Source organism: Protopterus annectens, chromosome 1.part2, assembly GCF_019279795.1.
Source record: "Protopterus annectens isolate FY-2018-M chromosome 1.part2, PAN1.0, whole genome shotgun sequence".
In the NCBI taxonomy this organism is placed as follows: domain Eukaryota; kingdom Metazoa; phylum Chordata; order Ceratodontiformes; family Protopteridae; genus Protopterus; species Protopterus annectens.
In genome coordinates this window covers 688,210,343-688,222,631 of record NC_056727.1, presented here as the reverse complement: position 1 = coordinate 688,222,631, position 12,289 = coordinate 688,210,343, and the positions used below count along the sequence as shown (strand labels likewise).

Here is a 12,289-nt window from a genome sequence, read left to right as displayed (position 1 = left end):
GAGTGAAACAGTTGATTTGAAATATTTTTAATGCTGTATTGTTGTTTATTCATAGCAGGGACAGTAAATAGAGAGAAAAATGACAGAGAAGTTGAGCATTTAATAGAATCCCATTGTTGTCCTTTAAGAAAATTCTGGGAAAAATAATCAGCTTTCGGCAAGGAATATTGCTTATAGATGAGGACAGGAATTTGATTTGCAGCAGTAAAGATGTGTCTGTGGGGCCCAAAAGGGAAAGTATAACAAAATAGGGTAGATTTTTGAAGAAAGTTATGAAAATATTTGGCATGGAAGATGTCAAGTCATTAATATGAGTTTGGAATGAATGTACATATTATCCCCCAAGAAATGAAAACTGGGCTAGGCTAGACAGAATTTAGAAAAACAAGTAAAAAATCCAAAAGAGGCCCCTTGTCACAAACGACAGCACCACGGAAAGAACCTTAACGCAATTTATTAAAAAGTGAAACAAGCGTTTTCGCCACACCAATATGCAGCTTCATCAGAGGTAGAGTAACATACAGGTAAAGAACGTTACATGAATAAGTATCCTGACAACCAGGAAGTGACTCTGTTCAATTTCCTGAAGTTCACTATAGCAACATGCTATGTTTAAAAGTAATAGCGCTTCTGCGCCCACATTCTGTACCTGATTTTAACATTGTACAACAAACCAGCTCACATACAATGGATGAACATGTAGGATCAAATTTAAAAAACATGTTTTTTTAAAACCTTTTAAAAATATATTAAATATATAACAAAAAACAATATATAAATAAACTAAATCCTTGACAGCAAAAGTATTTTTAACTGCAAGACATGATGTATGTTTCTTAAATTGCCTATCTAGTGGCATAAAATTAAATTACATGTATTCTAATAAATCCGACCTCGCAATTTTCTAGTGAGGTTCATATTGTAAACCAATACTCTGCTCTAATGCTAACTAGTGCATTATTTTGATCATCTCTTTTTATCTATAAGTCCAATCCTGAACGTGTATGTAAATCAAAAGATTTTGACACCCTATACCAGTTAGTTTTATTTTGTCTTATCTAAGGTAACTCCTTAATTTCAGTACAGGTGTGATGTTGCAGTTGCTGTTTAATCCTGGATGTCTAAACGCGTCCAGTCGCAACTGCCATTCTAACTCCCGGTTCTCCAATATCAATGGAAATGGGCCACCTCTAATCTTCACTGGCACATGGTCAATAGCCATGAAAGAAAAATCATGTCCTGGATTTAATTCAACATGCTTTGCCAACGCGTTATCATTCTTACTGTTCCTAATGGCATAGAGGTGCTCATACATACGGTCGCGGACCCTGCGGTCCGTCTTTCCAATGTAAAACGCTTGGCAGCAATTACATAACGCTATGTATATAATGGACTTACTCTCACAATTTAAGGGAAAACGGATCCAGTATTTTTTATCTCTTACCGTGAAAGTTTCACCTATTTTTACCCTATTACAGTACCTACAAAAGCCACACTGTTGCATCCCATTCCTCTTGTTAAATGTATATTGAAGTGTATCCCTTTGTAGCAGTTCCTTCAGGTTAGTGGACCTTCTAAAAATAATTCTAGGGATGCTACCTAACTTGTCTGCTAAGTAAGAGTTAGAATTGATGAAATGCCAATTCTTACGGATTATCGCTGAAATTTTTTTAGAGTTTCTACTGAAAGTGGTAATAAAACTTAAGCCAAAGTCACTTTCATTTGCAACAATCGAAACCACACCGGATTCCTCATTACTCAGATTCAACACTACAGGGTTTATGTCAATATGATCGTCAGTCTGGTTAAGAATGGTTTGTACCAATAAAGGCTTATAAAAGCCATTGAGTCTCTTATTAGTGACTTCCTCAATCAAATCGTATAACAATTGGTCAGGATAACCCCTGTTCTTAAACATTTCCTTCAACAGTTCACATTCAATAGTGAAATCTGTCATAGTACTGCACATTCTCCCTGCCCTCACCAGTTGTCCTTTCACAATCGACCGTTTCTGTTTATACGGATGGAAACTGGTGAAGTGCAGGAAAGAATTGCAGTAAGTGGCTTTTCTGAACACTGTTGATGTTAAAGTACTATTCTTGGGGTCCTTAGTCAACTTGACGTCCAAATAGTCTATTTCCTTCTCTGAAAATTTAAACGTAAATTTTAAGAACTCAGTTGTTGTATTTAGAGTTTCAACAAATTTTGTAGCTTGAATTTCCATACCCTTAAACAATATAAAAATATCGTCAAGGAATCTCGTGTAGTAAGCAACAGGATCCATGAGGCCTGATATTTTTCTTAAAATGTTGGCCTCCCAGTAGCCCATTACATAATTGGCCACACTGGCTCCGCAGGGGGAACCCATTGCCACTCCACGTTTCTGGAGAAAAAATTCTCCATTGAATGTAAAATAATTTGATGTCAAAACGACGTCAAGTAATTCCGTTACTAAGTCAATCTCCAATCTAGAAGCCCCACTTTCTTGAAGCAACAGACCTATCCATTCCACCGCCACTTGGTGAGGAATAGAGGTGTAAAGGTCTACCACGTCTATAGTTAAAAAGTTATTCTTACAATTGAATGGAATAGTACTGATGTTCTCAAGGAAAGACCAAGAGTCTTTACATATACTAGGTATGGTTTTAATGTATTTATCCAGTATGTTAGTGATAAGTTTGGAGCAAGGATATGTAATGGATGACCTTCCGTCAATTAATGCTCTCATAGGGGGGTTTTTTACGTCTTTGTGAATCTTGGGGATTCCAAACATGATAGGTATTTTAGGTAAATTTATATCTATGTAGTTGTACATTTCACTATCAATTTTCCCTAAAAGGAACAAGTCCCTAAAATATCCCCTGATTCTACGGTACTGCCCATTCACCTCACTTATAGATGACTTGGTGTCCGCATTTGTGTTCAAAACATCAGTCATTTTTTCATTATAGGAGGTGTTATCTAGTAGTACCAACCCACCACCTGTATCAGGTTTTATTAGACGTACAGGTAGGCGGCAAAGGTCATCCAATAATGTGGCCTGTTCCTTAGTGATGTTTAAGTCACTACTATTCTCAGTATTGGTTTTGTTGTCTGCTAAGAACCTAAAATCCACCTCACATGTGTTCTCAAATAATTGCAACGCTGTATGTAGTGGTGGGTTAAAGACACTAGCCAATTTCAATATTGGTAGGTTACCATCACTACCAGTCGCTGCCACATTGTGTATATCATGTTGATGGTTGAACAATAGTTTTAAGTTTAGTTTTCTTACAAAACATTTTAAGTCTACAATTTCTCTACTAATACTCCCCGATCTACTAGGGACGAATGAGTTGCCAAGTGCTAGCAATTCAATTAATTGTCCATCTAGAGTAATGTCGGAGAAGTTGTAGATCTTAAAGTCCCCTCTCTTGTTAGTTAATATAGTTGGTTTTTCATTTCTTATAGGTACATTTGGTGTACTCTGTTGTGAGGAATCTATGGAACACAAATCAATTTCTAATTGTGTCGGTTCCTCCTCTTGTTCATAAACGGCCTGCTGTTCCGTTGCCCTAAAAAAGTGCCATTACCAGATGTAACTGTTCCATTATTAAAATTTGACCTCTGTTGGTTACCACTAGGTACTTCATTATTCCTAGCAAAACCCTTTATCCTGTTACTACGTCTAGGTCCAGAATTTACCTGGTTCTCAGTCTGCTCCTCCACTATGTCTTCCAAACTATAATTATCATCCATTACTTCTAAAGGTTGAATATTGTTTGTATTGTTTTGCAAAGTGGTGTTAGGCACTGACAGTTTAGGATAGGCACTTTTATTAAGGTATGCCGTCCTATCCCTCACTAGTTTTTTATTTTTATTAACCTTTAACTTCAATAACAAAGTGTCTATACTCGTTAGTATCCGCCCATAATCAAATTTATATCTGGCAAAGTCCAAGTTGTTTTTGATGTCATTGTCCAGATTACCAATCTCTTCGATTAGTAAGTCAATTTTTAAAGCATAATGCTTAATGATGAGTTCAAGAAGCTGAACACCTTGTCGTTGGAATAGCATTTCCAAGTCAGTATAAAAGGCCTTATCAACCAAAAGGCCTGATGGTGCAAAGTTATTCCGCAACCCCTTTGGGATTAAATTTTCAGTCACACATTGCCTGAAATACGCTGACTCCAATTGGAGTTTTTTTAATTTAAGCAGTTTCTCGTCAAACACTTTTAATTTGTCCGCCAAACATTCATTTACAGCGTTTAACTCAACATTAGTGTTTTGCATACCTTGTTCACCAAACGAGAAGTGTGCTGTATTTGAGAGCCAGTCGTTGAGATTCAGAACAACAGAATTTGCACCATCCGCTCTGTTATTAGAAAGGGTCGCCATGACGCCGTCACGGGAGTTAGAATGTGTAGCCATTCCGCTACTCCTCACAGCCCCAGCATAATTAGTCATCTGGTCAGACCCTTCACGTGTATCTAAATCTCCTTCTGGAAACAACAGTCCCCCTTGCGAGTGACTGGATGTCATTGTATTGGAAAACCCAGTTCCTTGTTGCCTGCACGGTTGAACTTTTGAACGGTTATAGTGAACTTCAGGAAATTGAACAAAGTCACTTCCTGGTTGTCAGGATACTTATTCATGTAACGTTCTTTACCTGTATGTTACTCTACCTCTGATGAAGCTGCATATTGGTGTGGCGAAAACGCTTGTTTCACTTTTTAATAAATTGCGTTAAGGTTCTTTCCGTGGTGCTGTCGTTTGTGACAAGGGGCCTCTTTTGGATTTTTTACTAGACAGAATTTACATTTCACAGGAACATGTGCATTTAATTGAATGTCTTGATATACACCCAATAACTACTTCAGATCATGCTCCACTAATATCTAAAATAAAAACACAGGGTAATGAAATAAAAATGAGACACTGGCACTTTCTCACCTATCTGTTGAAAAGAGAGGAATTTAAGGAATGGGTAGTGGAGATTATTCAGGAGCTATTTGAGAGGATAGCAATTACTTCTGAAACTATAGCTAGATAGTATAATAAAATTAAGGTGTAGTTTAAAAATAGAGTAGGAATAAAAGAAAGGGAGCTATGTTAAGAAGTAACAAGAATTATTTAGAGGGACTGACAAATGTTAAATTATTGCAGAATAGGAGGAATCTCAGAGAACAAGAAGAGGATCAATTGAAGAATGCCAAGCAGAAAATAAGGAATGACCCCAATAATATACACAAATTTAAAAAGATTGCTGTTGAGCAACATTTTTTGATAATAACCCTAGGGCACAAAAACTTTTAGCACAATGACTCAGGTAACAGAAAGTAGAAAGGGCTGCCACCAGGCTTAGGGAGCCTATAACAAGGAAGGTAACAAAAGATCCTGTATAGGTATTAGAAATATTTTGGAAATTCTTTGAAAGTCTATATAACACAGAGAAACATGGAAATCAATAAAAGATACAAATGGAAATGTTTTTGGAAGAATTAAATATGTCAAGGTTAGAGGTAGATGAGGCTCAACTACTAGTGGTTAGGATAGGAGTAGATGAGATAAAAATTGTGATGTATAACCAATCTAGAGGAAAGTCCTCAGGAAGTTTGGAAGCTAGGAGGGAAAAAACTAATAAAGATCTGTAAGGTTTTGTTTAACACTATTTTAAGAGGAGAAGTACAAACATCCTGGAAGAAAGCAGTGGTAGCTGTAATACCTGCAGAGGGTAAAGATCCATCAGACCCAGCTTCACACAGGCCCATTTCAATACTAAACCATGATTATAAAGTGTTCATGACTTAAGCAGTTCTGATCCTGTATCCCAGCTCATAAAAATAATTTCTTTAGTTGCACTCATTTACTCGCCAAGTATTCCACACATAGTTCTCTGTAGGGAATTTTTAATGACTACCAACTCATTGCACTCCCAAAATATATGTTACCAGTTACCCCTTTCTTCCCTTTCACATCTCCAACATTTGCCATCTATCTGAGGAAAAATTCTTTACAGTCTGCTTGGGGTATAAAAGTATCTATGCAAACACTTCCAGGTAAAAATCCTAAATTGTCTAGTCTTTGTTGCATATCTGGGAGCCATACATATGTCCTCCACTTGTTTCTTTTTGAATTTCATATCTAATCTCTCTTCCCAATTTTTTTTTAACTCTTCTGATTAATTCCTATTGTTATCACCCAATATTTTGTATGCCTTACTAATAATTCCTTTTTAACAACAACTTCTGTTCTAGGATAAATTAAAAACTTAAACAGTACAGGTATTTCATTTAGGATTCCCATATTCCTTTCTCTTTGTCTATATTTTGATATCAACCCCTGATAGGGAAGGTATCACTAGCTTGCAATCCAAATGTCTTATTGACCTCTTCCTATTATTTTATCTTTCCTTTAATAATTATTTGTTCCCAGTACCTTAGTTCCTTTTCCAGCTTCTTCCACTAGCCCACTCTTGTCTAATCTCTGTATCCCTATTTGCAATTATCCCTATCAGAATCTCCTTTCTCAATTCCCATGTTGACTTAGTTCTTAGAATACATTCTGATACTGTATGAATATAATGTTCTGTATGGCTGTTGTTATTCTACTTAAGGATCTATGTCCAAAATCCCAATCATTCCTTATTTATTGAATTATTCCCCTGTTTCACCACTATCCATTTTCACTTTGAATCCTAACTTTCTAATTGTGGTATGTATAAGAGCCTTAATTGTGTAGCTCTAAAATATCCATTCAAATTAAGTAAAAAAACAAATTTTAAACAGTATTTGCTTTCTGTCTATTCATTATCCAGGTAAAATCACTGAACAAAGTGACCATTTTCAGGGGAGACCCAGAAATATTGTATGAGTGACTTGCTCAAAATCACACAGTAGGTAAATGAAGGTGGAAGGATTCAAACCCTGTACTTTTGACTACAGGAAACAGTTAATTAACAGCTTAGAGCCTCAAATGCAAAAAAAACCTCTAATTTACATGAAAAAAAAATTAACAGAACAGGTGCTGCATCAACATGCAGTTTCTGAACAATAACTATGAAACTCTAATGATTGGCATTATCGACTGACTATAGTCCTCAGAGATTTATCTTCAAAAATGAAGTTAATGAAGCTCTGGCAGTTAGTGCAGAGGATTAAGACTTTAATCTCTTAAAGAGCTGCTTCCTATAGTGAAGGCAAGGATACAGGGTTTGGTTGTTTCTAGCTCCATTTGCCTACAGTGTGATCAAGTCACATAATCACACAGTGTTTTTGGGACTTGGTTATTAATCAGGGGAAAAAGTAACGGCATAAAAAGGGAAAAAGATGGTAGGGCATATGTATATGCTTTCTGAATAAGAAAAATTATGAAACTCTCATGACTGGCATTACTGACCGACTTTTATCCTCCGTGATTTACATGACTGATACTTTTGACTGTAATCCTTGTTCAAGTAGTAGCATAACACACTGCATCACTAGAACACAAATATTCACTTATGCACATTTACACACACTTCTACCTCTGCATCAGTGGGAAAAAAGTCTGTGCTGGGCAGTAAACATTCCCCTCAATATGGCACAATAATGTCACAGTTAGATATGGTGCAATGTCTATGGCAGCATTTACCATACCTGCAATAGAAAAAAATGCACACGCTTTTCAGACTGAAGCTCCAGGAATATTATTATCTCAACTGTAGTACTGAAAGAACCGAAGTCTCAGAAGTCTCTATCACTGGCTCAAAAGAATAGAGGCACACACAGAGCAGCCAAATGGAGTGGCGTGTAGCACACAGAGCAGTGAAGCATACACAGAGCAGTGAAGTGGGTAATTGGGGTTTCTTTTTCTGTAATGACCAGGCCGTTCTCCCCAGGCAGCACAGGGCTCTAAGCAGCTGCCTAGGTTGCCTTGTGCTGGATCCAGCTCAGAACATAAGCATTTTCAGGGGACAGTACATAGCATATTATCATGGAACCTCAAAACAGACACATAGTGATGTAAAATGTCCAAATAATCCACAGGAATTAATGCCAGTACTCGCACCAAGTATGGAGTAAAACAATCTTTAATAGTTGAGTCCTTTTGTTATCATAGGCTGCTCCCTGAGATGCTTCATTAGCATGCAGCTTGACAGAGGATCATAAAGACCATCTAGGATCATTGTGGTGGGTCTATCTCTTGATCAGAAAGGGCTGCTACCAGTGGTATCAACCTACCACACCTGAGCAAGGAGATCCACATCTGTCTCAAAGAAGTGGCTTACTGCTAGTGGTGGCTTTTCCTGAATTTGCCTCATTTTTTTAAACTTGTGATCTGATGTTGTCTTTTCCATCTGTTCCTCAATGGATGAGTCTTCAGATCCCACCTTGTATCTGTCTTCAGCCATTCAAGACTTTGGATTCCAAGATCAGGCTCCACAATTTACCTTTAACCCAGATCTGGTTTGCCACTCCTTTGAGACAGATGTGGATCTCCTTGCTCAGGTATAGGTTGAACTTGTAAGAGACTTTTTCACTGCTGCTGCTTCTTTTATAGCATATCTTTTGGTATTTCATAGCTGTACTATCATTATACCCCACCTCTCTTGTCATAGTTATATTATATAGATGTTTTATAAGGTTTTTTTGTATAAACTGGTATTTCTTCACACCTCAGCACCATCTTTCTTATTTAACATAAAAAATTACCTCTGCATTCTATTCTGTTCTGTTTTAGTTTTGATAACTTAGTGTTACTGCCTTTATTGTTTGTTTCTCCCTTTTAATGTGTCTCACAATTGTGGCTGAAATACCTCTGAGTTTTAAAAAATGTGTGGCCTATGGCCACAAGATACCCAGCTTGGATGCATGGTCAAAATTTGTGTGCCACCTTGGGGCCACACACTTGGATTAATAGTGTGCTATGCACTGCTATTGTTACCTGGGCAGTAGTCAAGAAAACAAGCTTATTGTTAAGGGACTTCTCCCTGCTCCTGTGGGAGAATCATCCATTTCACAGCATGCTGATTTTGGAGCTTCTCCTTCTTTAAAAGAAGTCTTTGGACAAATCTAAAGGGTACAAAGTCACTGGCCCTAAGGAGAAGATTAAGGAGTTGTGAAAGAGCACTACAGATTGGTATTTATCTTCTCTTGCTTCCTTGACTCATGTTTTTATACCCTCCAAGTCTTTGGATCCAGCACTTTTCTCCCAGCTGATCTTGATCAGATCCAAGACTCATCCTCTCCCAGAGCCACGTTTTTTCTTGGAGCCAGTTTCCCACTGTTCCACTCTCCTTTTCTTCAGGAAAGGACTAGCCATCAATCATCGAGGCTTCCTTTCAACACGTCTTCCTTGTGGTCATTTTGGTCAACTAGGTGCCTTTTTAAGTAGATGTGGACTGCATGATGAGGAAATTTCTCAGGAACCAGTTTCATTTGAGGGTCCTCCCAGCTCTAGAAACCACTGGACCTGGGAGTTATGTATCTTTCCCTTATCCTGTAGTAGCTTCTATCCTGATCTGTTTATCAAATTTGGGAGTTATGATTCTGACCACTTACAGGAGTTTGTCCACACTGGATCTGAATATCTCCCTTTCTTCTATTCTGGCACCATCTCTGACCCAAATGGTTCCCATATCATCAGAGCCAGAAGGATTCTGGAACTGAAGCAATGGTGCCAGATCTGGAGGAACAGATTTGACTCAGAGAGTTTCAGAGCTGACCCTTCCTCTCTGAGCCTTGGCACTGGATAGTTCAATGCCAGTGTCAGCCTCTGTTCAAGCCGAGTGGAGATCTGGGGTTTTCTTGGTGAGGTGGTTTCAGCTCCTGCCAGACAAATCTCAAGATTGCTTTCTGCTTTGGCAGTCAAGGCTGTTGAAAGAGCACTCTCCTGACTGGATGATCAGACTTCTCTTTTTAACTCGGCTCCACCCATTCCCCCCAAAACACCCTGAGTCCTGATCCTTTTCATGTGGTACACTTGGTACAACTGGAAGCATCGAGTCTCAAGTCAGTCCATATATAGGGGATTTGGAAATCTCTTCTGAGTCTTCTCTGGAGCATCCCACCAGGGAGGCACCTTAGAAGCATACATGTAAAAGGAGGCATGTAGACTCCCACCAGGAATCTCTCACAGATGAAATGGATCTCGATGATGGAGATGGTCCCCCAAAGATTGCAAACATTGGAAAAAAGGGCCCGCTGTGGATTCCATTGTAGTAGCAGCAGCCACCAAAAAGAGCTCACAGAGGGAAGCTCTTCTGTCCATTAATTTAACAGGGAGACAAGGGCACTGACAGAGTCAGGAAGTGGAGTTACACTTCAGCTACCTTCTCTCTCAGGGTGTTGAATTACTTAATATGCATCACAAGATTCAGAGGGATTTGTCCAAAGGGTCTATATCTGTAGAGGATAAGAAGACCTTGGACTCACAGTTAGCCACCCTACAATCATCATCCAATGTCTCAATATATCTTATTTCCAACACTACTGAAGGTGCTTTGTGAGCCACAGATACAGGCATTACCATAAGGAGACAACATGCCTGGATGCACTTGTGTGACCTTTCGGAGCACTTCAAGACATCCTTTATTAATGCCCTATTTGATGGCTCAACACTCTTTGGGCCTAAAGTAAAAAAAACAGTGAATAGAAATGAACAAGATGGAAAGACCCTTTCTGCCATTGGATTATGGTTCTCTACCCCCAGAGGTCTTTTTTAAGAACCAGAAAGGGGGTAAGAAGCTGTGGTTTGGGAGATCCCACAAGGGTTCTCACCTGGCACTTCTGGAGACAGACCGCTTCAAGGCAGAGGTGAGAATTCTAACAATGGGTTTAGCCTGCAAGGCAGAGTAGACTGCAAATCATAACTTCAGTGGTCCCTTCACTGAGAGGCCTTATCACCACTCCTGAAGGACTGCCCAATTGCCATTTTCTGGAGGCAGTTAGATGGTGCTTATCCCTGCACCCCAAAGCCTGGATGTCCATCATGAATGACAAATGGATGCAGAGGGTAATAACCAGAGGCTATTACATCCCTTTTTGTGCCTTCCCTCAAACTAAAAAAAAGTTAGCAAACATTCCACCCTCTCATAAACCAGCAGCACTCAGAGAAATACAAAGGCTGCTAAAGAAGTGAGTCATCCAAGAGGTCCCACCAGACCATCTAGGATCTGGAACTTGCTTCTAGATCTCTGCCACCTCAACCAATACATCAATCAATCAAAGTTCTGGGTGGTCATGGTTCAGGCCTTTCTCCCACTACTGACAGTGAACAATTGGATGTGCTCCATAGATCTGCAGGATGCATGCTACCATATCAAGGTAGATAGGTGATCCAGAAGGTTTCTCCACTTCTGGCTGGGAACCAGTCACTTCCAATTCAGAACCCTGTCCTTTGGCCTCATCAGAGCCCCCCAGGTATTCACCAAATCCATGCCAGTGGTAGAACATGCCTCAGGCTACAAGGGTTCTGAGTGTTCCCTAGCTAGATGACTGGCTCATTTCCTTCCCTACCAGGAATCTACTTATCCAAGCAAGAGACTACTTGAACCAAATTTGTTCAATGTTGGGCATCACAGTAAACCTAGACAAGACCAAATTTCAGCTGTTACAAGAAATAAGCATTCATGTTAGCATACATTGGCACAATTAATCAGACAGCAAAACTTCCACTTAGCAGATTATCCATACTTCACAATAATGCTGATGTCATTTTTTCATCTCAAAAAACAATGGCAGTTCATGTACTGGGTTTGATGACTGCATACCACATGAAAGTACTCCAGTGGACAGTAGCAATGCATTGATCCTCCAGGTGCCAACCAGTGTCTTTCCAGGGACATCTGATGAATATTTGTGGGACTCACATTTGCTGGTGGCTCAAATCTGTTTGTCTTTCTCTAGCCCAATGCCACTGTGACCACATATGTTTCCCAGTTGGGGTGGGGGAGCACTACAGGGGAAAGAAAGTCCAAGGCATGTGGTTCCCTCTGCAAGGCCAGTCTCCATATCAACATTCTGAGGATGAGGGCAGTTCTCCAAGTACTGCAAGCCTTACATAACTCCCCCATACAAAGAATGATATCTGTCCAAACTGACAACATTTTGGTAATCTGGTATATCAACAAGCAAGGGAGAACTCACTGTTACCCATTATGCCAAGAAGCCATGAGGGTTTGGCAGTGGGCGGTATCTTCCAATCACTTTCTTCTAGCAATGCAGGTTCCAGGGAAGTCCAGTGTCCTAGCATACAGTTTAAGCAGCTGTATCTTCCTGCCTCATGAGTAGTCCCTCAGTCAAAAGGTAACATAACAGATTTTTCACCA

General features: G+C 39.3%; 1 protein-coding gene across 1 annotated transcript in view; it reads right to left on the bottom strand.

The window, feature by feature from the left end:
* The window catches only part of YIPF4 (Yip1 domain family member 4), a 686,237-nt gene extending 685,575 nt beyond the window's left edge, over positions 1-662 (bottom strand). The window contains 1 exon segment of the mRNA XM_044060191.1: positions 650-662. Within this exon segment, the coding sequence (XP_043916126.1) occupies positions 650-662 (13 nt within the window).
* Between the last annotated feature and the right edge of the window lie 11,627 nt (positions 663-12,289).